Raw genomic sequence first — 27,866 nt, 5'->3', positions numbered from 1 at the left:
TGGGTTAAACCGGCCTTTTCGCGGGTCAGACGATCCTTGAGCTCCCTTCCTACCCGGCATTCTGCGGCTCTGTGATTCTGCTGTTAGCAGGGAGCTGCCCGCCGGACCCGCGGTGGTGCGCCTACGCTTGGGCTGCCGCGCGGTTTCCTGTCCGAAACCGTAGCAGGCAGACCGGGCTATGGAAGGTCACCCTCGGCCCGCCCCACGTCCGCCGTCGCCCTTCCGCAGCGCTGCTCGCCACCTCCCGACAGGGGTCGCTCTCCTCCTCCGCACAGCAGCCACCGCCCCTCGCGATGCATGCTGGGAGTTGTAGTCTGGTGGGCGCTGCGCCCCGCGGGATGCCGGCGGGCGAGGACTACTCGCCCCAGCGTGCCACGGGGCGCCGGGCCGGCCGTGCCTTTTGAATGATTTCACTGCGGCCGGCGCTCGCGGCGAGTTTCGTAGCGGCGGCAGCGCGGCGCGGTCGGTGGCGCAGCTCAGCGGGTGCCTCGCCCGTAGATGGCAGCCCGAGCGGGCTCTGCCATGGCCCCCCACAGGCCGCGCCGCTCTTAGGAGGGGGAGACGGTCCGAACATTCGCCTTTTTGCCCGCCCGCCCACCTCGCCGGCTGGGAGCCAGCGGCCACCGCCGCCGACATGTCGCTGGCTATGGAAGAGGATGAGTACGCCAGGCTGGTGATGGAGTCAGAGCCTGAGTGGCTGCGGAACGAGATCAAGCGGCTCTTCCAGGAGCTGGGCGAGACCACCCGGGAGAAGATCCAAGCGGCGGAGTATGGGCTGGCCGTGCTGGAGGAGAAGCAGCAGCTGAAGCAGCAGTATGAGGAGCTAGAGCTGGAGTACGAAACCATCCGCACCGAGATGGAACAGCTGAAGGAGGTGAGGTGGCGGCGGGGGGCCCGGCGGCAGGTGCCCGCCCGGCGGGTGAGCGCGGAGGTGGCGGTGAGGAAGGTGGGAGCAGGACAGATGGTCGTCTTTGGAGCCCGGTGGTAGTAGTTTGAGGGGCCCTGGGGGCTGCTGTGGGGCGGTTGGAGTGTCAGTTGTCGTCATCGTCCACCCCCCCCCGGCAGAATTTGGAAGAGGACGAGCAGGCCTCAGCCTTGCTGCAGGCAGCGCGGTGAAACCCTTCCTCCTCCGAAATGACATCTCGCAGAGACAATTACCTTCAGACCTGGTGAACCAAAAAGAACCAAAAGCTTTTTTGCTCTTAACAGCTCTGCTGTGCCAGAGGGGTGCGGAAGGGGTTTCCGTCTCGCTGCAGGCTCTGGCAGCAGCTCGGCCTGGGGTCTGCCATCAAAGAGGAGTGCAGCGGCGCAGCTTCTGCCAGGGCTGGGCGCAGCGCTCGCCTCGCCCCTCCTCGGAGCGGGGACTCAGGCGAGCGCTGCATGCCGAGGGCAGAGGCTGGGTATCAGGATTTTGGTGCGTGCTGGGATGCCTCTGGTCACTGTCATCCGCCTGGTTTTGTGTGCAGTGAAAAATGCTGTGTTGATGTAATAACTTCCTGAATGCGGACCACGAAAATTATACGGAGGAGCTTAGTTCACACTGGCGCAGTTCCCTATTGTTTGCCTGCCTTATTTATTTATTTTTAGAAAAGGAACTTCAGAGCTAATTTGTACAGTGGAGTAAGGTTTCTCAGAAGAAACACTGTTTTTTTAAGTCAGCTGGTGCATAGATTTTTGTCATGCAAGATCTTCTTCAGGTCTAGTACATGGGAAGAGAGCTGCCTCAGAAGAGTCCATGTGCAGAGTGGCACAACCTTATCACAATATGGAGACACATGGTTAGCTGTCAGTCTGCTGCATTGGTGTAGCCCATGGGAACTGTTTGTCTGCCTGTACAAAAGGTTATTCTGGTAACTGTTTTCATGCAGGCAAATCTTGTGCTACTTTTCAGGCAATATAGGCCTTGCTTTGATAGTGAAAATCTGATACTGCAGAAGAGATGAACGTATGTGGACTTATTTGACCACTGCAAGCCATATCCGTTGGGTCTTTGGTTTAGCTCATCAAAATACACTGTTTCAAGGGGGAAATATGTACTTGTCAATAGACTGGTAGAAATTCTCTGAATGCCCTCACTTTGTACATCATGTGTGCCTTTTGGTCTTGTAAACAAAGCTTTATTCTGCTCTTATTGTGTTAAATAAGCATAAGCAGTTTAATTACTCTCAATTACATGGCTATAAACTTGTTAACTAAATACTCAAGCTGAACTGAATCACAGAATCAATAAGGTTGGAAGAGACCTCAAAGATCATCAAGTCCAACCTGCCTCCCAAGACCTCATGACTACTAAACCATGGCACCAAGTGCCACGTCCAGTCCGCTCTTGAACACCTCCAGGGATGGTGACTCCACCACCTCCCTGGGCAGCACATTCAAGAGCCACTCGACCAACATGGCTGGGACAGCAGAGATGCTATGTGACATTAAGAGTAGAAGCAGTCTTGAAAAGAAGATGAGAGCGATAGAGTTGTGCTGAAGGGAAAGAAAAGTTAGTAAACCTGTTTGGTAGGTGGGATGGGAAACATGACATTGAGAGGTGAAGGCAGTGGCCCAACCTCATGCAGCAAGCTAGCACCTGACCAACCCAGGAATGGGAGCCAGGTTGCCTTGGTTCCAGGTAGTGCTTTGTTCTCTGGACTGGGTTGTGTGCACGTGGGCATTGCATGTTTTGACTTTCAGATAGTAAAAGGGTTGAAGACAGCTTCTTTTCATTCTTTTGGAATGAACCTTGTAGAAGAGATAAAAAAACCCTTAAAATGACAGGTTTGGCACTGATTCGCTTTTTGCTTTCAATGTCCCGAAGGATTTGCTTTGTGTGTGCATGTCCCATTCTAATTAGATCAAAACCAGGGAGACACAGTATTCTGGGAGCAGCTTGAAGACTCTGAGAGTTAGCCTACGGAGGGGAAAAAGCCACTGCTTCTCTGGCTTGCTTGTGATGCTGTGGAGGAATCTGGTCTGCATTAGATCTTGTAAACTTTTAGCAGATGTATGAAGCAGGCTCTTGGAGGAGGAGTTTTTCTTTGCTCTTTATGCAGCTTCTGACTTTTCTCAGGCACGGTGTGGGCAGCACTGCATGCAAGATTTACCACATGTCAGGCTTCAATCTGAATGGACTCCACCTTGGGTTGCCTGAGGTTGTTCTCTGGAAGGCTGAGGGTTGATGTCAGCAGTCTGACTAGGACTGGAGTGCTTTCCATCTCTTTTTTCTTGACTTTATGTAGCCTTTTAAAACACAGCAGTTCCAGGCTCTCTAGTCCTTTGTTGCTGTCTACTACATCTGGAGACCTCAGTAGCACAAGGCCATGTTATGCTGTGTGCTGTTTCCTGTCATGCTGGGTGTTGTACATTTGGATATGCTTTAATTTGTTATGAAGCACCTTGTATCATGGCCCTGTTTATACAATAGGTGAATGAACTTCGAGCGTGGGAACTATTTATTACAGTTTGTTGCAAGTCCAGGCTACTCTGCTACACTCCTCAGCTCTTCCCCTTCCACCCCTTTGGCTTCCTCAGAGCCGTACCCCGTTTTCTACTGATGCTTGTGCACACCTGGTACTTGCAGTTCAGGTCCTCCTGGGGAAGCTGAGCAGCTGGCATGTCTTTGCACTGAGGCTTTGCTCCAGCCTCTCTTTAGTCAGGGTCCCTGACAAGCTTTCAAGTTCTCCCCAGTTTGTCCTTTTGCCTGCTTGTGTCTTGGATTGATCTCTTGTCTTTTATGGCAATTCGAGCTGTGTTTCTTCTGTCATTTGTGAGAACAGCATTTAAATACAAACTGTCTTCCAGCATAAACTTACTGGTTATCTTCAGTCTCACCTTGGCTTTTGTGGAAGGGAACTGATTTCAAACTTCTAATAAATACCATGGATAACACAGTTTTTCAAAGGTCCAAGAAATAAGATACTGGCTTTCTTGTAGTGCAGTACTACCTCACATTGTATACATAGGATTTTTATGGCTATTTTTTCCTTTCTAGGAGATGAAGTAATAAAGATTTGCTGCTGTGGACTGTAAGTTCACTCATAAGTGATGATAACTGTATAAATTATAGGGCTACTTACCTGCCTGAGCTGGGTTTTCTGTACTTTTGGGGAAGATACACAGGATCAGCTCTTTGTGTGCTGGTGTTCCTGGTGATTTGTAGGGGAATGTGGCATGGAAAATTAGCTTGGAAAAGGGGTTCTTGGCTATGCTCAGTGCTTTAAAGTTGCTTTTGAGATGTGAGTTAGATTTATAACTATGAGCTCAGTTAAAAAAAAAAAACAGCTGCTGTCCAAAGCTCTTTTCTGAGTAGGTGACCATGTTGTACTGGTGCTGGTAGACTTGCATTTAAATCTAGAAAAAAATGGGCACTGTATTATGAATTGCTTATTTCAGTGATAATATAAAAGTACATCAGTAGACTGTGGCTGTCCTTAAAGTCTAAAAGCATGTCTCAGTGCTTCAGTTAATGCCCTGTATGTGGTTTGTATATGGATGGCTTTTAAGGGAGAGGGAAGGAAAAAAGCTTATAAGGAAGTGTGACAGTGATCTGTACATGACTCTTCATTTGTTTGCAGGGTAGTAGTGGCTTTGGATTCTGTTTTTTGCCTTTAAGGATTGCATATTGATTTTATGCCATGATACTAGTTCTCTGTAGAGGAGGTTGCACTGAGGTGGGGGTTGCTCTCTTTTTCCTAGTATCAAGTGATGGAACAAGAGGAAATGGCCTGAAATTGGTTTGATGGCTGTGGTGTTGTTGGACTCAATAATCTTGGAAGTCTTTCCCAACCATAACAGTTCTCTGATTTTTATGATTTTTGTTTTGTGATGCTCATCTGTGCCTTGGCCCAGGATGAGAACTGTCCCTGACCTTCCAGCAAATGTTAGGGAATTTGCTTCTAATTTTCTACATTAGATTAAACCCAAGGCTTCATGGAACAAAAGCTTGGCAGCAGCAGTGCCATTTACTACATATGCTTCCCCTGGGAATGTGGCAGCACTGTTTGCTGTCCTGGTGGAGGGGGTATGGTGCACTGTGGAGCAGAGTCTTTTTTTTTCTTTGGTTTGGTTTTGTTTCTAACAAGCTTCCTTTTGTTTTTTTGAGTTAAGCCAGTTCCCTGAATTGGGTCACAGGTGTGCTGCATGTGGCTGTGCAGGTACCACCTCACCAAGAGCGTGTTACGGCAGCAGCAAGTACGTGATGAGAGGAGCACCTTAGCTGGTCTTGCAGCTGCTGAGCCCAGCAGTGAAACTGCTGCCTGAACAGCACAAGCTGTAGCCTGCAATTGTGTGCATAGATCTGTCTTGTCTGACTCCTGAAAATTAGCCCTCTTTGGGATACTGCAATGGGAATATCATTCTAAGAGTCTGTATGGGACGTGGTCTCTCGTGCAACAGCATGTAGTCTTGAATGAAGGCACTTGAGAGCTGAGGCTCTGCAGGTGGGATACAGACCTGCCTTGGTGTTCAGGGAGCATGCTGGGGACAGGAGCAGGGAACAGACATTCTCAGCAGGACAAGTACTGGATCAGTTACTGCACGTTGGCAGCGTTTCTCCACAGGTGCTGCAGGGGAAGATTTCTTCAAAGCAATATTGCAGAGGGCTTGAGTGAACCTGAAGGTTTGATGGGCACTGCTATGTGGGTGATGGCTGTGACTTCCTGCACATCTGAACGGGAAGTTTGTGCAGCTCCTGACATCCTGCTTGCAAAATGAAAGTCTTAAACCCGCTGTCATCAGTGCTTGCTGCATGAGGGCTTTGGTGCAGCTCTGCACCAAACCAGTGGTTTAACTAATTTCAAATCACAGTTCCTGGTTGCCATTTCAACGTCTGCTGGAGCAAACTCACTAGTTTCAGGGGTGTTTAATACCCAATTTATCCCTTTGAATTTAGGACCATTTTTCTTCTAATCTGAAAGAAAATCCTGATTATTTGGAAAATGGCCTTGGAGGGGAGTGAGTGGGTGGGATTAGCATTTCTTAGGTCCCTGGGCTGCCCTGGAGTTAATGGATTCACCATTTCCTCTCTCTCTACTGTATCTGAGGTTGTGACTAATCTGTAGCAGCATGGGGCCATGAGATGACTTCCAGAGGGTGATGCATCCTCCAGGCATTCATTTGCTTTCTTTCTCTGCTTTTGGCAGACTGTGGAGAATTGTTTGTTCAGATTTGGTAACCCAGCAACAGAGGAATATAATGTGGGCTTGAAATATGATCTACAAAACCTTAGCAGAGGGAAGTGACATAAATAAACTTTGCCATCCAGATGAATGCAGGAGCCCTCCATTTCAGAGAGCAGCTGAGGCTTTGAGTGGAATAGGTGCAGAGCTGTGACATTTTTCTTATTTTTTCCTTTCTCCCAGCTTTTATCTTACTACTTTCCACCTTCTGCTTTCCTTCCCCTCCTCTTTCCCCAGCTGTTTTCACTGCTCTGGCTGAAATACACAGCAGACAGTGGAGTCTGCCATCCTGGTGTAAGGAAAAATTCTCTCAACTTAGAAGTTCCTGTTCACAACGGAAACAGAAGAGTTTAGTAAGGCTTTATTCAAATAAAGGGAGAGCCCACAGGACAATTCCTGGTGGTATCTCTCAAATTGCTGGGAGACACAGTCCCCTTTTATCCTAATTTCCCAGCCACAAATTTCCCTCTCCTTTTCCCTGTAGCTCAGGTACTCAGGATTTACAGTCTGTTCTGAAATGCCTACTATATGTCCCTCTTCACATGCAACCTCCCCCCCCCCACCCCCCTACTACATACACTGTCTGTTAATTTAAATTAGGATCTTCACGACTTTGGGTGGAGAAGTTAAAATTTAGAAGTCTATTAAGCCTGTGCTCTGGTCAGAAAGTTCAAAAGTTTAGGCTATGTTCAGTGTCTTGTCATTCTCTGACAGACTCTCACTGATTTACCTTGAATTTAAGATAAAGATCTTTTGCAGCTGCTGCTTCATTGTTTATGCACATAGATAAGGGAAACTGTCTGGTTCCCCTCCCTTCTTCTTCTAGCCCCCCTTCAGACAACTCCTCCTTTATAAAGACACTAGTTACTTTTAATCCCATCACTGGCATGTGTTGGGCTCACCCTGTGGAGCGGCATCGCTTTGGAGTGGGTAGATGGGACCTACCCAAAGAGTCTGCTAAGAGCTGTGGCCCATGTAGGATGGGTTTGCAGGCAGGGCTGTGGGGAAGCATACAGTGCCTAGAGTCTCCCTTTGCATAAAACTGCTTGGCTTTGGGGTTCATGTGCCTGGCCATTGGGCTCAATTGGAATGTTTGGCCCAAACATAGTTGAAGCATGTTGAGAATGGTTGGAGTTCCTCTGGAGTGCTGTGGCCGTGTTCCGCACTGGGGTTGGTGAACGCACATGCCACGGTGTAACCTATACAGCTCTCACTGGAACCAGGGGCATGTCTGGTGTGGAGCTGCCCTGCTGCTGTATGGCCTGGCCTCTGCAGTATGCCACCATCCTTAATGGCCATAAATCTTATGTTTTCAGCCCTTTATTGCTGCCATGGTGCAGTTTGGATTTTGGCAAGCTTAGGGAGTGATGCTGAGGCTGTGCTGTAAGCAGAGGCAATATGATGGTGAATTGATTAGGAAGTCTCTCTCTGTCCTGTTTGTCAGTGATGAACAAAGCAGGAGCTTAGTTCTGTCTCCAAGGCAGAGAAGTGTATTGGCTTCATGGAGCAGTAAGCTTATTTCTTCAGAAATGCTATGAACTAAAAAAATGTTTGAATTGTCACCTGACCTCCCAGAACCAAGCAAGTTTGATTGCTCTTTATGCACAGAGGAAATGGGAACATCTCTTTTGTGAGCACAGCTGTTTTAAATAAACTTAAGCCAGGGGAAGGGTGTTGAACTCTCTCCTTTCGGAAATGGCCAAAATTGTGTGGAATTGGCATAGCTCATTTGGATTGTGAAACAGCTCTTAGTTTTTAAACTCTCCTTTTGTATCCTTATTCAGGTTTTGTTTGTCAGTGAGGCTATTAAAGATGTTTCCCTTATTAAATTTGTGAGAAAGTAAATAGAAGGAAAAGGATTTTAGGTTTTATGCTTACTACTGGAATTTCATCTTAAAGTAGCATTAGTTGCTTCTTTAATTCTGTTTGGAGTTTGATTTTTTTCCTAATTATTGTTACCCTTCTTGAGGAACAAAATATATCCTGAAAGTCCAAAACTCTGTTTGCAAGTGAATCTTAGTGTGCTTAAGCAATTCTTGTTAAAGCTCCCTTAAATACAGCCCATTAGAGGAGCATTTTTGCTCACATTTGTGCTGCAGTGCAGGCAATTAGATGCTGAATGGATGGACCTGGCTAATTTGATATGACCTTGGTGAACAGCATTACAAAATCTTTTTACATAGAATACATAGAATAAACCAGGTTGGAAGAGACCTTCAAGATCATCGTGTCCAACCCATCAACCAATCCAACACCCCCCAAGCAACTAACCCACAGCACCAAGCACCCTGTCAAGTCTTCTCCTAAAAACCTCCAGTGATGGCGACTCCACCACCTCCCCAGGCAGCCCATTCCAATGTGCAATCACTCTTTCTGTATAGAACTTTTTTCTAACATACAGCCTGAATCTCCCCTGGCGCAGCCTGAGACTGTGTCCTCTTGTTCTGGTACTGCTTGCCTGGGAGAAGAGACCAACATCCGTCTGTCTACAACCTCCCTTCAGGTAGTTGTAGAGAGTAATAAGGTCACCCCTGAGTCTCCTCTTCTCCAGGCTAAGCAACCCCAGCTCCCTCAGCCTCTCCTCGTAGGGCTTATGTTCCAAACCCCTCACCAACTTTGTTGCTCTTCTCTGGACTCGTTCCAGCAAGTCAACCTCCTTCCTAAACTGAGGGGCCCAGAACTGGACACAGTACTCGAGGTGCAGCCTAACCAGTGCAGTGTACAGGGGCAGAATGACCTCCCTGCTCCTGCTGGCCACACTGTTCCTGATGCAGGCCAGGATGCCATTGGCCCTCTTAGCTGCCTGGGCACACTGCAGGCTCATCAAACCCAACTGGTAACACAAATTTCTCCATGACACACGAGTAACGCACTGAAGAATTCTGTGTTCTCTTGGAAGTTAGGAATGCAAAGGTGTGTATAGAGTATCTTGCAACAGGAGACAGCTACTTCTCTTTTCTTCCATTCCTCTCTGAGTGTGCTTGTGCACATCTGGCAGATCCTAGCGCCTGCAAAAGATCAAGTCTTGCTTTTTTGCATACAACAACTAAATACAAGAAAAGATTCTCCATCTGCTGCTCTTTTTAAGAGTGTTTCGAAAGAAGTTTATAACCATTTGCTTTTTAAATATATATGTAACGAAAGGTTGTGTAAATAATTCTCTTATGTAGAGCTCTGTAGCTGCCAGTTGGGTGGGGGGAAGGGAGAAGAAGAGCGAAAATGAGATATGAGCTAGCAACTGAGCTTGTCTCTTTAAATCCTTGCTTATGCTAAGCATTAGCAAAACATTTTCCATGACAGCACAAGTGCCGTGCAACAGAAGCTTCCTTCATGGAGCGGTACTGGTGGAGGATGTTGCAGCCTTGTCTGATACCTTTCACTTTCTCTTTTTATTCTCTTGCTTGTACAAAATTTCGAAAGGGTGTTGTGTCTGCTTTCCAAATAAACTTTCCTGTGAAAGGATTTTTGAAGGCAAAAAGTAGGTGCTCTCTCATATTCTGGATTGTCATTCCGTGCTTGTCATTGCAGGAAGGTTTGGCCGTTTTGCTCAGTTCCCTTCTGATTGCAGTTCTGAATTAAATCTCCTAATTTAATATACATTTTTTTTTTTGTAATTGAGCTTGAGCTTAAAATTTATGTTCAGAGGATAAACCAGAGTACATGGCAAAAGCCAGCAAGGTTTCTGTAGGTGTTTCCCTTTTCTCAAAGGATGCTGTTGCTCTCTGCTTCCTGCCTGGCCTCGTGGTGTGCACTCGGGAGCCACAGTCTTTGTGTACTTAAGAGGGAATCTCGGGTGGGATGAGGTAATGTAGCCAGACGGGCTGGACAACTGGGTGGGTGACTCCAAGAGCTCCGCACCACAGGAGCTAGGAGAAACTGCAGTTGCTCCATGCAACAGACATCAGCCAACTCCAGCCTCCTTCCTGTCTTTAGACCACTGCTCCTCTGTAAATCCTCGGGGCTTTGGTTTTGTTTTGTTACTGTTGCTGATTGTGAAATGTCTTGAGGTTGAGGAGCAGAGAACTTTACGTAACCTTTATAAAGTTTCTTCTTTGGGTTCCTGACCTTCAACAGTGAAAGCTTAGATAAAGGCGGGAGTTTGATTTGGAATTTAGCATTGCTAATGGCTTAGACGCCCGTCTGTTTTTTCTTAAAACATTAGCAATTACCACGTGTAGTTGCAGACACTGTTGCTTGCAGTTACCTCGATGTGCCATGGTTTGTCTTGCTTGGGCTGATGTAGAAGTGTGACGCAATTCCTGTGTGCACTATGTGAACGTTTTAGTGATGCCAGCTGTACAAGTATATGCACAAGTGGCTTAAAAAGCAAGTGGTAAGAGCCTTGGCCCAGGCTGCTTTTGCTGCGTCCTATTTAGCAGGAAGGAACGCCGTTCTCCCCGGCAGCAAGCCCAGACAATGGACCTGTCTCACTCTCTTACAACGGTCGCTAAACGCCGGCCAACTTACATGAGGGCTAAGTCTGTCGGTGGTGGAGAGTCGATGGTGATCTTGCAGCAGGGTTGCATGTTGATAGCTCGGTGCGTGTGTGCCTTTGCCTGTTCTCGTGGTGGTTTACCCGGGGTGAGCTGCGGGATGCTGCCGCTCGGCAGCATGTAACTGCCTTAGAAACTGCAATGAGAAACAGCACTTTCTGTGTGAGAACAATTGAGATGTGCCTTGCAGTGGCTGGGATGGCTGCGAAGGGCTGAGGGTATGCTGCTTAGGAGTAACTGCTGGTGGGAGCCTACGGGTGTGCACCAGGCTCTTCTGGAGTGCAGTCCGAGAGTTTGACAGAACAACTGCCAGCTCCCACCTGCAGCTTGGTCACTTCAGCCACATCTGACTCGGTTGTCTTATATTCTGCCTATTGTATCTATTTTTGTAAGTTTCTTCTTTTAGGGATAATTAGTACTGTTTTTTGCTGGTTTGGTTTGCGTAAGAGTAGCCTGTGTTCTCTACTGTGAGTCCAGTCCAGGAAGCTGTTTGGCTGAAGCCAAAATATCCAAACTAATCCCTGGGAAATGAGACTGCTGGCATGTAACTGGCTAAATCAGTGTTGGGGACTAGGGGTGTTTGAAAACATTTCTGCCCTCCCCCATTGCTTACAATGAAGTCTTGTTCTAAGATCCTTGAGTTACCATAGAAATATTTTAAGAGCACGTTTGAGTCACTTGGAATAATTCCAGCTGTGGAGCTGTTTGCCTCCAACCTCTAGTATATTTGTGTTGCTACAGAGCAGTCCATAAAACTAAAGATGGAACCATAGCACGTGCATGAGTATCCACAAACACAACGTGCCATGTTGAACTTTGCTCACTTTCTATTCTTTATCCTTAGGTTATGGCATCTCCATCTTTGGAGATGTTCAAAACCCAACTGAACAATGTCCTGGGTGGCCTCTTGTGTGTGACCCTGCTTTAAGTGGGGCTATTTAACGAGGTGCTCTCCAGAGGTCCTTCCAGTCTGAACTGTTCTGCAGTCCTCTTCTGTTGCCTATATAGATGTTTTTTACATACCGTCCTTTGTCTTGTGCCCCATAGTTTGGGATGCAGATTTAAAGTTGTAACTAGGTCTTATGATTCTCCCTCCAGCTGTATTTAGGCAGTGAATACTTGCTGAAGGATTGAATAGCTGAATCTAGATTTTAGCTGGAGGAGTATGTGAGATATGTTAGCTGTTTGACTGGAGTTTGGGAGGGGAGGAGGAATCCTGACTCCTGTGACACTTGCAGCATTACCTCTTGGGAAAGGAATGCAGAGACCAGCTTCTATCAGTGTCAGGGTTGCCCAGGCTTGAGCATTTTATTCCCACATTGGAGGGGTTTTGCAGTGGTCCTACCAATCACTCTGGTGAAGCCCTCCTCTCACCTCTACATGTATTCAGCATCATTCTACCCTCTATTTTTGCACATTGCTATTTAACTGATAGAATGGTGTGCACAAATCAAGGTCACACTTAACTCTGTGGGATTCCAGGGTGGGAAAAATCCTGTATTCCAGGATTAATATTGACTCAGATGAGCCACGGTTGGCAAAAAAATTCCTGTCCTTTTGGGTCCTCAGTGGAGGTATGCACAGTGGTGAATTGAAATGAAACTGTACCTAGGATTGTCTGTGGCCAGTAGAATCAGGCTTGGGGTTCGTGTCTTAGCTTGTGACTCCTTCCTCAGTTTTGGTAAGGTTTTAGGAAGGTGAGATCACTTCTGAGGACTGGAAGGTAGGCTGCTGGGACAGCGGAACTGAATATCGTCTGGCCTGGAAGTTTACAGGAAAACTTTCCTATTAAAACCTACTGTATTTCAGTCTGTTATGGATACAGGCTGGGGAAGGCAGAGCATAGGTTTCCTGGAAGTTTCATATTTGCGATACCACTATGATGGGTTGAGGCAGACCCCCTCCCCAGCATGGGCAGAAATAACGACTCAGAGGGATTGCAAAGGTGACGGAAAGTTTAAATGGAAAGTGGTGAGTGTGTACCCAGAAATGTCCCATCCCCACCTGAGGGTACACCCAAGACCCCCAGGGTTCCTTCTTCCCCTTCCCCCACCCCCACCCCCACCCCCCCCACTAGGCTAGTCTCAGCTGGCCAGATCTAAGACTGCCCATCCCCCTGTGGCCTTGGGCTGAGCTAGGCCCATGGCTGGGAGACCTCTCCCCCAGCTACCGGGTGGCAGCGAGGGAAGAAAGAGGAAGCGCCAGACCCCACGTTGCATCTTATAGTGGCACAGGGAATCATGGTATGAAATACCTGGCTTCCTGTGTCCACCCACTGGGCTGGACTTCTGGACACAGGAAGCACCCCACGTATGAACACAGCAGAGGACACCCAGCCCAAACTGCTACAACCACCCACCCGAGGACTGACTAAATAAATGAGCTGTGGAAAGAGTCAGGAAGAGAAATGGCTCTGAAGATTAGTAATGGCCACTCATTCACTCACCAGGCAGAAGCCAAGTGACAGAGAGCTGCAAGTACCTGCAGATAGATCTGCGCAGAGTGAAGCTGTGTGAATTTCCATTAGTTGCTATACATGTTTGTGAGTGGTTGTTCTAATCTAGCCTGTGTGGCCAAGTGCCCTAGAACACAAGTGAGTTATTGGGACTGAAACAAATGGACTCTTTTAACGTGACACAAAGCCTGTTAACATCAAAATTGGTCTGCTGTCCTCTCTGACCTTGCTGTTGTTAGGGTTTGTGGGGAGCATAGTAAGGCATTCATTCCTTTCATGCTCCTCAGCGTGTGGGACTGCAGCTGGGGAACGTCTCTTGGAATTTGTCTTGTCCAGGCAGGCTTTCAGGACTGCTGAAGCACCTGCATCTGTTCGCTTCTAAGGTTCTTGGCTCTGAGAATTGTGATAAGCGCCTCAAAGAGCATTTATTGGGCCCCCTGGCCTGCCCCGTGGTCTGCCATGCCTCCTTGATCAGTGTGCCCTTATTCTCACCACAGTCCTGCTCTCTCCATACTCACAATAAGCCCAAAAGAGCATTAAGGCTGACACTGTATTTCTGTGTGTGCTTCACAAGCAGTGTATTTTCTTGCCTTATTGTCATTGTTCTTTGTGCAAGGCCATCTCCGTAGAAAGGGATTAATTGACGAAAGTATTACTCTTGCCCTGGGCTCCTCTATTTGCTGCCTGGTACCATGCTGTGTCAGTCATGTGTTAGCTTTGTCCTGCTGCACACAATATCAGGCTTAACATGAAGAATGGGGCCTTAATCTTTGGCAGGCACTGCTGCGCAAGGAATCGGAGTCTCCACAAGATGTGACGTTTATGCAGGGCTGCATTTTATTCCATTGCCTCTTGGTTTAGTAATGCTGCAAAGCTAGAGTTTTGCTTGCAAAGTATTACCAGGGCACTCAAGCACAGTCTAGTGCTTGGTGTCTGCACATGTGAGTTTACAGACTCAGATGGTTTAACTCTTCCTCCTGTATCACTGCTGCTGTTGCAACTGGTGCTGCCACAGAGAGTGGCTGTGGTGTTTTCCCTTGGGACCTACTGATCCAGTGTCTTGAAACCTCAGGACTGTAGATAAGGTGTATGCTTATTTCTCTTCTTGGAGTGCAGAAACCTGCTGGAATAACAAAAAATTCCATTTGGGGAATTTGAATAACATCTGTGGGGACAGCTAGAATTCCTCTTGTTCAATTTCTTTAATTTTGCTTTAACTCCAAGTCCTTCATGTGCCTGAAAACACTATAATGCAGCAAACCAAATTGCTCAAATTTCAGCTTTAAATGTGAAATGAGCTCTTGGAGAGATGGAGAATTCTTCCTTGTGATATTAAAAACCAAAACCTATCTGCTTCAGTATGTTACTGAGTGCAAGATGAGGCTTTCTTCTTGGTTCTGTTGCTAGACACCCTTATGAGAAGTCCCTATCCAGCTGGGAGAATTATCTCTTTGTGATCAGAGTACAGCAAACATGAATGGAGATGTGCTGCAGCAACTCAACGAAGCTGACCACAGAGCTGTAGCTTTATGTTCCATGGCATTGTAAGCATTTCAGTGCATCTGCTGTGTGGCTACATTAAATACATACCTCATATTTGGTGTCTGCTTTCCTTCCAGGCCTGTTCTCTGTCTCCAGGTAACACATGTCTCTTAGCATGTTATACCTTAAATGTAAATTACATGCTTTCTATCATCTGTTGGCAGTAGCTTCAGCATCCATATAGTTATACCAGGGCATGTGGCACTGCTTCACGTTTGATCCTGGAGAGGGTGGTAGAACCACCAGCCAGCATGCCAAGGAGGTGGTGCTTTGCAGTGAAGTGACCTTGCACAAGCACTCTGAATGTGTGCAAAAGTGTATCATTAAAAAAACAAACCCAAACCACTCAGAATGCCACTACTGTCTGCTGCTCCATTGCTGCTCCAAAGCATATTCCCAGACACTTTACAGTGCAGTGCCAGGCTGCTTGGTGTTGAAGGGAACTTAAAGGCTTAGGGAAGAATGCACTGGGCAAGTGGCAGTTTTCCAGGCTGGGTGTTGTTCTCAAATGATCTACAGTATTTCAAAGTGGTCTGTGTTACTTGCTGAAACTGAAGTTGGTCATTAACTTTCTCTGGTGTAGCTTCTTCTGCAGCTGAGAGAAGGCTGGAATTGGCCTGCTTGCACATGTGACAACTAGACAAAAATCATAATTCCCACATATTAATAAGTTTGAACCAGTACTGTTCCTTGGCCCAGCTAGGGTGATCTCCTGCCTTGTGTTGGGTGTGAAATGACGTCTCAGATGTCTCTCACAGTTGCTGGTTAGCTGGATTTGGCTAATAGATGATATTTTTAGGGACCCTTATGCAGATCATTTGGAGGCTATGCTTTTTGATCTTTACCTTGGAGACCAACATGGGAGACCACCTTTAGCCTTGGCCTGAGAAGTTGGAAACAATTACTGCACAAAGGGGATGAAGGGCAATTGGCTGTTCATTCATATCTGAAGACCAAATACAGTCAAGCAGCTACTGGCTCTTCTCTCTTCTTCCCACTCCTACTTCCTTCTGCCCTTGGTTTTGTTCCTCTTCCTTGTTTTTTTCCTGAACTCCATTGTAGTCCCTGCCAAACAAGCTTCCCTTTCCTGGTAATTTTCTTCCCCAGCTCCCAGCCTCTGTGCTCTCCCTGTGTCCTCTCCCTGGTTCCCAGTACATTCACATGGCTCAGCCAGCTGGGCAGTGGCATCATCTCTCAGGCTTGAAGCTATCAGAAACACCAGGCACAGGTAAGAAGTTTAACCTTGGTTTAAGGTCTTGCCTATGCCTAGGAGTTACTTTTGAAAATAAAGCTGGATTGAGTTAAAATGTGCATTAGGCTCTGCCATGTCCTATGCCAGCCTAAAGTAGGATTATTCCAGTTTATTGTTCAAGCATAGAGGTAAACCATGCACTCCTGCTGCAGCAGAATCTGTTTCTGCAAGAAATAAATATTCCTGGACCCTGTTCTGGAAGAACATTAGTTCCAAATTACATGGCATTTCTAATGGCCTCTGAGCCACTTGGCCTTGGCAGGGATCTGGCAAACCTAGACCTGAGGCATGTCCTACATTTGCTCTGTAGAGCTCTCGCTGCCTGTGAATACAGCTCAGTGCCTCTCACCCTGTGCTTGAGGAATGGCAGTGGCACAGTAGGCTGAGGTCTTTGGGCAGCTGCCTGTGTTCACCTGACCAAACTGATCCCAAAATGGAAGAATCTGGTATCTCCTCTGACAATGTGATTGTGGCCTGAGCCAGGCAGGGCCTTCAGCAGAGTGACTGCCAACATGGACACCTGAGCACCTAGAAGGCTGCAGCTCCTCAGTGTCCTGGCACAATGCTGATGGGTGAGCGGTTGGTGTCCCTGCAGCTACCACTCCTTCCTCAACCTGGTGGCTCTGGGTGATGATCTTGACCAGCTGGGTGGCAGGCAGGGGACAGCCCATGGCGGCTTCTCCGTTTCTGGCCATGGAGCTGTTGGCGACTGGCTGGAAGCTTTGCAGGATAAAGGCTTTTCATTGCCTCCTGTGTCTGCCAACTCGTATTGCAATTAAAGGGTAATCTTTTCTAAATGGTGCTAAATTAAGGCTAAATCCCTCCCTCATGCCACATAAGAGGATGAATCCCTGCTTTTCTAAAAACAGCTTATTGTTTGGGCCTCTGCCCAACCAGGCAGTGCGTTATTTGTCTCTTGAGAGAATGGAAACTGCTCTGTCCCTATGTGTGGATACTACTCAACAATCCCTCCTGGTGGGTATGGAGTTGTTTACCACTACTTCAGGATGTGTTTGGTTTGAAACTTGGGAGAATTTTTTGCTTGCTGAAATCCCTATCCTGATTGCCATGGTGGCTGGCAGGGGACTTTGCCTGTGTCTGGGTGTGCTGGGGCCATGGTGGCAACTGGCAGCTCATCAGCCACTGCACGTATGTGGTATAAGGGTTCTGTCAAAGAAAACAGCCCTGGCAGCTTGGGTTGTTTTGTTTTATGCCAAGAGTTGCCCAGTCTGTCCAGGTCCCTCCAGATGCTATCCTGTCCTGGTGTACCAACAGCACCTCTCAGCTTGGTGTCATCTGCAGTCTTGCTGATGTTGCCTCAGGCCCCCTGTCTATAGCATTGGTGAAGATATTGAGCAGTACAGCTCCCAGGACAGACCTCTGAGGGACACCACTTGTCACCTATCTTTATGAGGACATTGAGCTGTTGACCACTACCCTCTGGATGCCACCATCCAGCCAATTCCTTGTCCACTGAACAGTCCACCCAGCAAATCCAACTCTCCACCCATCTGTCCAATCAGAAGGATGCTGTGGGGGACTGTCAGAGGCCTTGCAGAAGGCCAGACAGATGACATCTGTAGGGCATTCGTTGTCACTGATGTAGTCACCCCATGGTAGGAAGCCCCTGGATTGCACAGGCAGGACCTGCTCCTGCTGAAGCCATCCTGGCTGTCTCCAGTCACCTCCCTGTCCTCCATGTGCCTTAGCAGAGCTTCCAGGAGGATCTGCTCCATGATCTTCCCAGGCACAAAGGTGGGGCTGATAGGCTGGTAGCTCACAGGATCCTCCTTTCTACCTTTCTTAACAGGGTGGGATGTGTCCCTTCAGTCTCCAGGGGCTTCAACTGAGTGCCAGGACTTTTCAGCTGTCATGGAGAGGGGCTTGGCAACTCCATCAGCCAATTCCCTCAGGACTGTGGGATGCATCTCATCAGATTTCTGTATGTTCTGGTTCCTCACACGGTCACGAACCTTGTCTTCATTTCCATCGGGATGGATTTTGTCCTCTTGTCCCCATCCTGTGGTCCTTCAGCTTGGGAGGTGTGAGGAGAGAGGTTGACAGCGAAGACTGAGGGGATAAAAAGTTGAGAGCCTCAGCCTTCTCCTCATCTGTTGTTACTAGCTCACCATTCTTGTTCTTCAGAGGGGGGATTTCTTTAACTTTCCTTTGCTGGTTGCTGTACCTGTAGAACCCTTCTTGTTATTCTTTGAATCCCTTCCCAAGCTCAGATCCAGCTGTGCTCTGGCCTTCCTGACCTCATCCCTGTGCAACTGGGCAGCATCTCCATGCTCTTCCCAGGACACCTGCCCCTGCTTCCACTGCCTGTGCAGCTCCTCCTTCCCAGTTTGACCACCAGGTCTCAACTGAGCCACACTGCTCCCTTCCCTTCCTCGCCTGATTTTGTCACCTGGGGATCAAGAGCTCTTGTGCCCTGTGGAAAGCATCCTTAAAGAGCTGGCAGCTCTGTTCTGTTTCCCAGGGTGTCTTGCTGACTAACTCCCTGAAGAGCTGGAAGTTTGCTTTTCTGAAACTCAGGGTCCTGACTCACATCCCTTAGGAGTGAGAGCTCCAACAGTGTGTGACCACTGCAGCCCAGGCTGCCTCTTGACATCCCCAATGAGCTCCCCTGTACTGGTGACCATCAGATCTAGTATCACATCCCCTTGGGTAGGGCTGTCTATTGCCTGGCTTAAGAAGTCATCCTGGATGGCTTACAGCTCCCTGTGCTACTTTTCCAGTGAGGGTGGCTGAAGTCCCCCAGCAGGACAAAAGCCTGTGAGCACGATGCCTCCTCCAGCCTGACTAACAAGGTTTCATCAGTGGGCTCCTCTTGAGCAGGTGGCCTGTAGTAGACAGCAGCCCCTTGTGGCCTTGGTCTCCTGTTCCTAGGCCTTTGACTTGCTCCTGGCTGTTCTTTAGGGACATCTCTTCACGTTCAATCCCTTTCTTAACACAGAGGGCAACCCCTGCACTCCTCCTCCTCCTCTGTCCCCTCTGAACAGCTCGTAGCCATTGATAGCTGCACTCCAGTCATAGGATTCATCCCACCAGATTTCAGTAATGGCCACTACCTTGTAGCCTTCCAGCAGCAAGGTAGCTTCCAGCTCCTCTTTGTTGCCCATGCCGCATGCAGTCCTGCGGAGCCTTCGGCTGGGCTGTCCCCATGCCCCCTGACAGAACAGCCCTGGATTCCCTTAAGGTGTTTCCCTGTTGGCTGCTGCTAGCTCAGGAGCCCCTGGCTCACCTCCATGAGACTTTGGGCATGCTACTGTGTCCCTGGCATGCCTCAGCACGACAGACTGAGGGCCCTTACTAGCACTCTGTCCCTCTAAGCCTGGTGTGCCATCCCACACCTTGTCACATAAAAGATTGATGATATTGCCCCCCTGCACACCTAATTTAAAGCCCTGTTCATTAGTATTATATAAGCCTATTTTATTTTCTTCCTCTTTTGCTTGTGGACAGATGTATCAACATCCTTAACATTCCTACAAAGATCAAACCTGGCTTTGGCTTTCTTAGTGTGCACGCAGCCTCCAGGGTTCGATGACTCCTGAAACAGTCTGCTGTCAGCAAGGTGTAAGACTTGATGCCTCCTGCTAGGATGCTGGCAGATGGATTCAAAGGCTTATGCCTTTGACATTAGGCAGTTAAACCTTTATATGTTTGGATTGTAATTCAAACCAACAAAACTTGGATTATGTTCCTAGCAAATGTGAGTTCAGAACTCGAGTCAAGATATGTTTACTTGTTAAAAGATGGGCTTTCAATTAGCAGCTGCCATCTGTAGCAAGTGAGCTGCAGCCGTGGGAAGGTCTCTGGCTGGAGATAGGGTAAAAACCTTTAACAGGTATCCTCTGTCTTGGAAAACAAAAACACAGGCAAAACACGAGTCAGATGAGCAGGCTGTGTTGGTAAGTGTCTTTGAATTAGTGCTTGCAACAGTTAAACACTGAAGTTCCCTCACATGTCCAAAATCCTAAATGAAGTTTCTTGTGTGCCCTTTCCAAACAGCTTCTAGTGACGTTTGTTTCATTTCAGTGGGTCTGGAAGTCAGTGAGGGCACAGCTCAGGAATGTAAACATTCCTTTGTGCTTCCTGCTGCTCTGCTCTGCTTTGCTGAAGTCTCCTACCCTGCTGGAATCGGGGCATGACAAGACAAAACTGGATCCTCTCTGAGGGGTAAAAACCAAGCTCCTGTTTGTTTGTAAATGATACTTTGACATCACTTGATTAGTGCTGCTTAAGAAGAACTTACCCCTTTCCTCTTTCTGTTGTGTTCCTGTGTGTGCAGCCCTGTCTTGTGTTAACACGTAATTTGGGGTTCAGGGTTTTTATCATCATGGCTGTGTTTACTGTCTGCCAGGCAGACTGCTAAGCTTGCAGAGCTGTGCACAAACTGGATGTACAACCAGAATGGGTCTGTCTAAGTAGCACTTCCTACCTAAATTTACAGGTGGAGACAATTACTCATGGAACATCACAGCAAAGATGAGGTTTGTATCTCTTGAAATAAGGAAGCACATGTAATTATTGTAAAATTTGACTGGAGGGATAAGAAAATCAGCTTGGTAGATCTACACAATAAGTCTCAGTCTTAGCTGGAAATGTAATTCTGTAATGCAACAGAAGATATAGTTTGACTTAGCCATAAACGATTTTGAGAGCTTTAACTGTGATCTTCTTTCAAAGGCTCCAAAATTCATGGACTTAATTTGGTGCCTTTTATATCTGAATATCTGGAGCTTTGTAAAAAAAGTTACAGTGTAGTTTATTCAGGTTTCTTGTCTTTGCCTTCTAAAGCTTGGTCCACTCCTTTGCTTTGTGGAATTTCTCCCTGTAAATCCATCACACAGTTCCAAAATCTGCATTGCTCTGCATTGGATCCTCTGTAGTACTAGAGGCATTTCAGGTTTCAGACAAACTCTCCTCTGCAACCTGTGATGATACTTTAACTGTAGTCAAACTGCTCACTGCATGTATTAAATTATCTGTTGAGCAATTCTCTGCAGACTCAAGTAATTCACTCTTTTCTGTGTTGAATCCTGCAAGTGTTGATTAATCTTTTAACTTGGATGATATTTCGGGGGGGGGTATTTTTGTTTGGTTGTTTTTTGTTTGTTTCTTCGATAACATTTTCCTTTTCTATTGAAGCACTTTAAGAGTTCAGCCAATGATTAAAAGATCTGCATGAGTTTGCTTCATAGTCTTCCAATTAACAAAACAACCCCTTTGGCATTGCCATAAATAATCAGGCTCTTGTCTTATGATCATTCAGGCATTTATTTTAAATAATTCTGGTCTTTTTTTTCAGTAGCCAGTGATTGTGTACAACTAATTTGCAGTCTGGAGACAGCTTTTTCTTGCTTCCTTCCCTTGCTTGCTTGCTGTTGCATTGCTGGCAAGGACAGTCTACTGACTGTTGGATTTTTGGTTTTTTATTTCCCCAAGCACTTATTTTGGTTCTTTAGTTTGGGGGTTGTTGTGGTTTGGGGGTTCAGTTTTGTTAAAATAACAGGTATTCTGATTTTGTGTGTGTGTTGGGAATATATCATGTTCACAGGCCATCTTTGGGTTTCTCACATTTCATCCCGCTTGGAGAATTCCTAGTTTATCCTGATTTCAGACACAGGGCAGTGGTGTGATGGTGAAGCTGGTCAGTGAGTCTCAGGAGGACACAGTCTCAGGCTGCGCCAGGGGAGGTTCAGGCTGGATGTTAGAAAAAAGTTCTATACAGAAAGAGTGATTGCCCATTGGAATGGGCTGCCTGGGGAGGTGATGGAGTTGCCATCACTGGAGGTTTTTAGGAGAAGACTTGACGGGGTGCTTGGTGCCGTGGGTTAGTTGCTTGGGCGGTGTTGGATTGGTTGATGGGTTGGACGCGATGATCTTGAAGGTCTCTTCCAACCTGGTTTATTCTATGTATTCTATGTATTCCAGCTGCTCACAGCAGCTCTGTCTAGTCACTTCCTCCCCTGGGCAAAGCTTAAATCATAGAATCATTCAAGTTGGAAAAGACCCTTGAGATCATTAAGTCCAACCATTAGCCCTGCTCTACCAAGTCCACCACTAATCCATATTGCTAAGGTGCCATATCTAAACTACCTTTAAACATCTCCAGGGACGGTGAGTCCACCACCTCCCTGCACAGCCTGTGCCAGTGTCTGATCACTCTTTCAGTGAAAACATTTTTCCTGTGTCCAGCCTCACCCTGCTCTGGTGCAGCTTGAGGCCATTCCCTCTCGTTCTATCACTGTGAGAAGAGAGGCACCAGCCTCTCTCTGTTGTCCTCTCAGGTAGTTGCAAAGGGCACTCCTCTTCCTCAAAATAAACAGTCCCAGTTCCTTCAACTGCTTTTCATTAGACTTATTCTCTAGGCCCTTCACCAACTCAGTTGCTCTTATTTGCTCCCACTCCAGCACCTCAGTGTACTTCTTGTACTGAGGTGCCTAAAGCTGACCACAGCCTTGAGGTGTGGCCTCACCAAATCTGTCCTAGAAGAACTGAGAAGCTTCCCTGTGAAAAAAGTTTGGTTTAGAAAATCTCGAAACAGAGAACTGTTCTTCCACAACATTCTTGAGCCTGGCTAGTTCTGGACATCTGCAAATATGGATGTGAGTGTGTAAATCCTTGTCTATGTCTGTCCTTAAATCGCATCCTCCTGCTTAGCTGCTGAGCAATGATAATGAAAGTAGCACTGTTTTGTGAGAGTGGAAACTGTGATGTCTTCATTGCCAGTCCCAGTGGCGTGGTATTTGCTGTAGGAGCTCATCAGAAGTGCACTTTCTTACTACACAAAAAAGATGCAGACAGGCTGGAGAAGGTCCAGGGAAGGGCCACACAGGTGATCCAAGTACTAGGAAGCTGCTGTAAGAGGCAAAGCTGAGAGGACTGTGTTTGTTCAGCTGTGAGAAGAGAAGGCTTAGGGGGAGACCTTATCACCATCTTCCAGGATTTAAAGGGCAGCTGCAAAGAAGATGGAGACTCTTTAGAACATGAGTCATGGCTACAAGTTAATCCAGAGATTTCAACTGGACACAAAGAGGACAATGTTCCACAAGGAGAACAATCAGCCGTTGGAATAATCTCCTCAGGGAAGTGGCAGGGCTCTCAACATTGGCCACTGAAGATTCAGCTGGACAGGGGTGCTGAGCCACCTTGTCTACTCTGTGCTTTTGCCTAGAAAGGTTGCAGCAGATGATCCTTGAGGTCCCTTGTAACCTGGGATTCTGTGTGTATGATCTGGCATTTACTTGGATGAGCACAAATCCACCACATACCTAGTGTGATCAGTGGAGCCACCTCCATCTAAACAAAGGATGCTGCCCAGACTCCAGCACTGGACCGCGCCGACTGGTCTGTCTTTTATTTTCACAAATAAATACACAAAAAGGAGGCTGAAAAGCCGTGGAGAAGATGGATCTTCTTTTTCCACTGAAAACCTTTTGGTGGGAGGGAGAAGTATCTGAATTAATTGCTCTACATACCTCATGCAGACACATTCTGACTCATGTCTGAGAAGTTGGCCAGTTTTGAGGAGTTAGTTTTTATGGTAACATTTTAATTATGGCGTTCAGTGCAATTTGAGCAAACCCCATCATTTCCAGCTGAAGTGGCAGAAGTCACTCATGTTATTTGCTCTTTCTATTTATGGGACTGACCTGCAGGGAGACATGCCCCTCTTTGCAAATATGGGGAAAAGCCTCTCTGAAAAGTAGCTGCCAGGAGGAATCCTCGCTCCAGCCATCCTTGTGCTGGCTATGCACTGTTTAATTCCTCCTGAAATCAAGAGGATGTGGCCTCTGTCATGGGATGTCTGTGGGTGTTGATTTTAATTTACCTTCTCCTTGTTCCCATACTAACTTGGCTGTCATGGTTTTTTTTTTTCTTGCCTATTTAACATGGATTTAAGACTACAGGACTGGTGTCGAAGGGCTTTGTGCTATTGATTGGTAACCAATTGCTGTTATCCAAAATTATTCCTGGTGCAGCTGTATTTCATAAACAGAAATCCACTCATTACTATTTTGTGCACCCTGCCCCTGTTTGAATGTTTTTGTGGGGTTTGGGTACTAGCTTGTAAATTCTTTGGCTGTTTACCTATGTTCTTACTCGAACATGTTTGTATTTCCAACAACCTTTTTCCTGTTCAGGCATCAGATAGCATAAGCCTTAATGTGTTGATGCAATCCAGTTGGATCAATGCCATCTGCTCTTTTGTCAGGGAGGAGGAGGTCCTACATCTTCTACCTTTGGGCTGTATTTGGCAGCTGATCTCACTGCAGTCATTGTAGACTCCTGTCACAGGCATCCTGTGTGCAGAGGATCATAGAATCATAGAATGGGTTGGGTTGGAGGGGACCTCAAAGATCACCTAGTTCAAGCCCACCTGCCATGGGCAGGGACAGGTTCCACTAGCCCAGGTTTCTCAAGGCCTTATCCAGCCTGACTTTGAACATCTCCAGGCAGGGGATATCCCTGACCTCCCTGGGCAACTTGTTCTAGTGGGTGGTATCACCACCCTCACTGGAAATAATGTCTTCCTAATTTCCAGTCAGAATCTCCCCTCCTCAAGATTAAATCCATTGTCCCTTATCCTATCACTTCAAGCCCTTGTCAAAAGTCCTTCCTGTAGCCCCTTCAGGTATTTGGAAGGCCATATAAGGTCTCCCTTGAGCCTTCTTTGCTCCAGGCTGAACAGCCCCAACTCTCTCAGCCTGTCCCCATAGGGACAGCATTGTGTACAACAAAGAAATCAAAACAGGTCTCAGGCTTTCCTTACCAGTGGCAGGCAGCACACCCACTCGTGCAAGGGAGAAACCCCTGCTGGACAGGCAAATAGGGTGCTGGATATTTATCTGTAGCGGGTGACTTCACTTCTGCTTTGCATGACTGAAGATCTTCTCTGTTGTGTGTGCCTAAAGCCTTGTGAGGAGAGCTCTGCACTTCAGGAACAGAGCAATTGGGACTCTGCAAGACTGCTTCTTAGATCTTGGTCTAATTGAAGAAAAACCAAATTGGCCGAAGGGGCTGCAGAAGTCTTAAAGCAATGTGGTTCTGGTCTGTTGGAGAGTCCTAATTTAAGGAACAGTCCATGTTTTAAAGGGCAGCGTGGAGCTGGAAGAGTGACAAGCACTGAAGAATTAATGCTTTTAATGGGGACCTGTATTTCATAGCAGCAGGACTTCTGCATTCACAGCCTGAGAGTGGTGATCTATAATTCTAAGCAACACATGGTGCATATTAAAATAAAGGGCTGAAGATTAAAGTCTTTGTTGATTGATGTAAATGTTGATTTCATCAATGTATTGGCACATACTGATGTTTCTAAGCAGTTCTGCAGCACTGTGCTTGGTTGTCAGAAACAAAAAGATGGTTAATGAGTGAGCGAGTGCTGGAAGGTTGTTTGTGATTGCCCGTGTGATAACAGGAATTAATAATAATAATAATAAACCAGGTTGGAAGAGATCTCCAAGATCATCATGTCCAACCCCTCAACCAATCCAACCCACCTAAACAACTAACCCATGGCACCAAGCACCCCATCAAGTCTCCTCCTGAACATCTCCAATGATGATGACTCCACCACCTCCCCGGGCAGCCCATTCCAATGGGCAATCACTCTCTCTGTATAGAACCTCTTCTGAACATCCAACCTAAACCTCCCCTGGTGCAGCCTGAGACTGTGTCCTCTTGTTCTGGTACTGGCTGCCTGGGAGAAGAGACCAACATCTGCCTGTCTACAACTTCCCTTCAGGTAGTTGTAGAGAGCAATAAGATCACCCCTGAGTCTCCTCCCCAGGCTAAGCAACCCCAGCTCCCTCAGCCTCTCCTCACAGGGCTGTGTTCCAAACCCCTCACCAACTTTGTTGCCCTTCTCTGGACTCGTTCCAGCAAGTCAACCTCCTTCCTAAACTGAGGGGCCCAGAACTGGACACAGGACTTGAGGTGTGGCCTAACCAGTGCAGTGTACAGGGGCAGAATGACCTCCCTGCTCCTGCTGGCCACACTGTTCTTGATGCAGGCCAGGATGCCAATGGCCCTCCTGGCTGCCTGGGCAGCCAAGCCACCTTGTTACTTGGTGCCAGATGTGGATGTCTTTATTATTCAAGTGGAGTTGGTGACAAAATCTGAAATCCATGCACAAGGTAGGTGGGTGCTTGGTTATCATTCTCCAGCAGTTGGAAAATGTGTGAGAAACTGATCGAGCGCCTTGTTACTGGTTTCATTGGTCACACAGAATACTTTCTGTCTATTCCAAAGGATTGCCCAGGGGCATACAAATCTTTCTGCTGATAGTACTTGCTGACATTTTCTAATTACTAAAACAACATGGCACTTGAAAGAATCTGTGTAAGAGGTGCCAGAGCAGCCTGTGGTGCCACCCAGGCAGGGCTTGAAGGGCTGTGGGTTTGCTCATAAATCATAAACAAAAATGAACTTTAATCATTAAAAGTATGAGAAATATTTGAATGTTTGGAGTGGAAGAGGCAGTGGCAGTTGCATTCTGCTCTGAAATAAGCAGAGGCTGCTGTAACCCTGTCAGAGCTATGTAAAAATAGCTGCCAGAGTGTTTGGGATATCATGTGCCGGGGCTGCTGCTTCCTCACCAGCAGGCCTTGCTGGTGGGACCCCTGGGGTGGGACGTGGTTGTAAAGGAAGCCTTTGCTTCCTCTTTGCTACTGTTTGCCTAATGCACCAATGCTTAATTTTCTCCTGTATTTTGTAGTTTTCCCCAACACTTCCCTTTCCTCAGACAGTGTCTTGTGGTATGGCAGTTTAGGCTGGGTGCTTCCTGGACTGCCATGTAAGTTACACCTCCAGTGTCTAACCCAGTAGGTGGATGCAGGAAACAGCCTATTTCTACTCATAAGTTCTGCACCCTATAAATTTGGCTGCAAAGTCATTCTCTTTCTTCCCTCTCTGCTCCCGTGGGAGATGCTCCCTATCGGGTAATGGTGGGGGAGTGCTTCAGGCCTCTCAGGTCTGTGTAGGCCTAATGCCAGGAGAAGAAGGGGGTGTGTGAGGTGATGCAGTCTCAGACCTGTCCAGCCTGAGACTAGCCTAGCAGTGGAGGAAGAAGAAAGAGCCCTGGTGGTTTTGGGCACACCCACAGCACTCCCTCCAGCTGTGCCAAACACTGCTTCAGCTTTGTGCTGCAGATGGAATGGTTCAGACCAGTGCCTTGGCCACCTGTGCCCTCACGGTCAGCTCTCTGCCGTCTGAACGCAGGAATTGCGTTATGAGAAGGATGGGATTTTTCACTACCCCTTCTGGCTTTTGAACTCAAACCTTAAAATAAAGGCCCCAAAGTGTCTGTATAATTTGTTTTATTTTCTTTTAATAACACCTGTAATGAGCAATGGTAAGTGAGTATGCTGTAGATCAGTGTGAAATCTGGATAGAGGCTGCGAGCTGAAAGTGTGAAATGGAATCAAATAATCTGGAGTTTCTCGTAAATGCTGTACTGATATACAGTTGTAGGATTAAATTGCCTGGGCCTGTGCCTAGATTCTGAGTGAGGAGAAACCTGCTGTTGAGGTGTAGGGAGTGTTCAGTGAAAAGGCTGTTAAGATAACAAGTCTGGTTTTGCAGTGCAGGAATGGTTCCTAATGGCGTATTTGCTGGTATGCCCTGGGCAGCCTCGTGTGTGTCAGGGGCTGAAGGCCAAAAGTGCCTGGCTGTGGGGCTGGGGTTTACAGTGCTTTGTGTACAGGGGAAATGAGCAGCTGAGCTTAGGTGGGCACGGGGAACTTCAGCATGTGCAGCAAGTGATTCCACAGCTAGTGATTGTACCCTTGCCCTCTGCACTGGTGAGGCCACACCTCGAGTAGAGGGTTCCAAAATGGACATTGAGATGCTGGAGTGGGTCCAGAGACAGGCAGCAAAACCGGTAGAGGGTCTGGAGAACAGGTCTGTGTAGTGAATGGTGCTTACGGCCAGGATTGTGCCCCAAA

General features: G+C 47.3%; 1 protein-coding gene across 4 annotated transcripts in view; it reads left to right on the top strand.

Moving 5' to 3' along the window:
• Positions 1 to 426: 426 nt before the first annotated feature.
• The window catches only part of BICD2 (BICD cargo adaptor 2), a 90,400-nt gene continuing 62,960 nt past the window's right edge, over positions 427 to 27,866 (top strand). For all 4 annotated transcript variants that reach the window (XR_008462274.1, XM_054162189.1, XM_054162185.1 and 1 more), the window contains exon 1: positions 427 to 874. Coding sequence is in view for 3 of the 4 variants with exons in the window: in XM_054162189.1 (XP_054018164.1) it covers positions 635 to 874 (240 nt within the window). In the remaining variant the exon portion in view is untranslated. The remainder of the gene's footprint in view (positions 875 to 27,866) is intronic.

This window comes from Dryobates pubescens, chromosome 1 (assembly GCF_014839835.1).
Source record: "Dryobates pubescens isolate bDryPub1 chromosome 1, bDryPub1.pri, whole genome shotgun sequence".
Taxonomy (NCBI): domain Eukaryota; kingdom Metazoa; phylum Chordata; class Aves; order Piciformes; family Picidae; genus Dryobates; species Dryobates pubescens.
The sequence above is the reverse complement of the archived record's forward strand: the minus strand, read 5'-3'. Positions and strand labels throughout refer to the sequence as shown.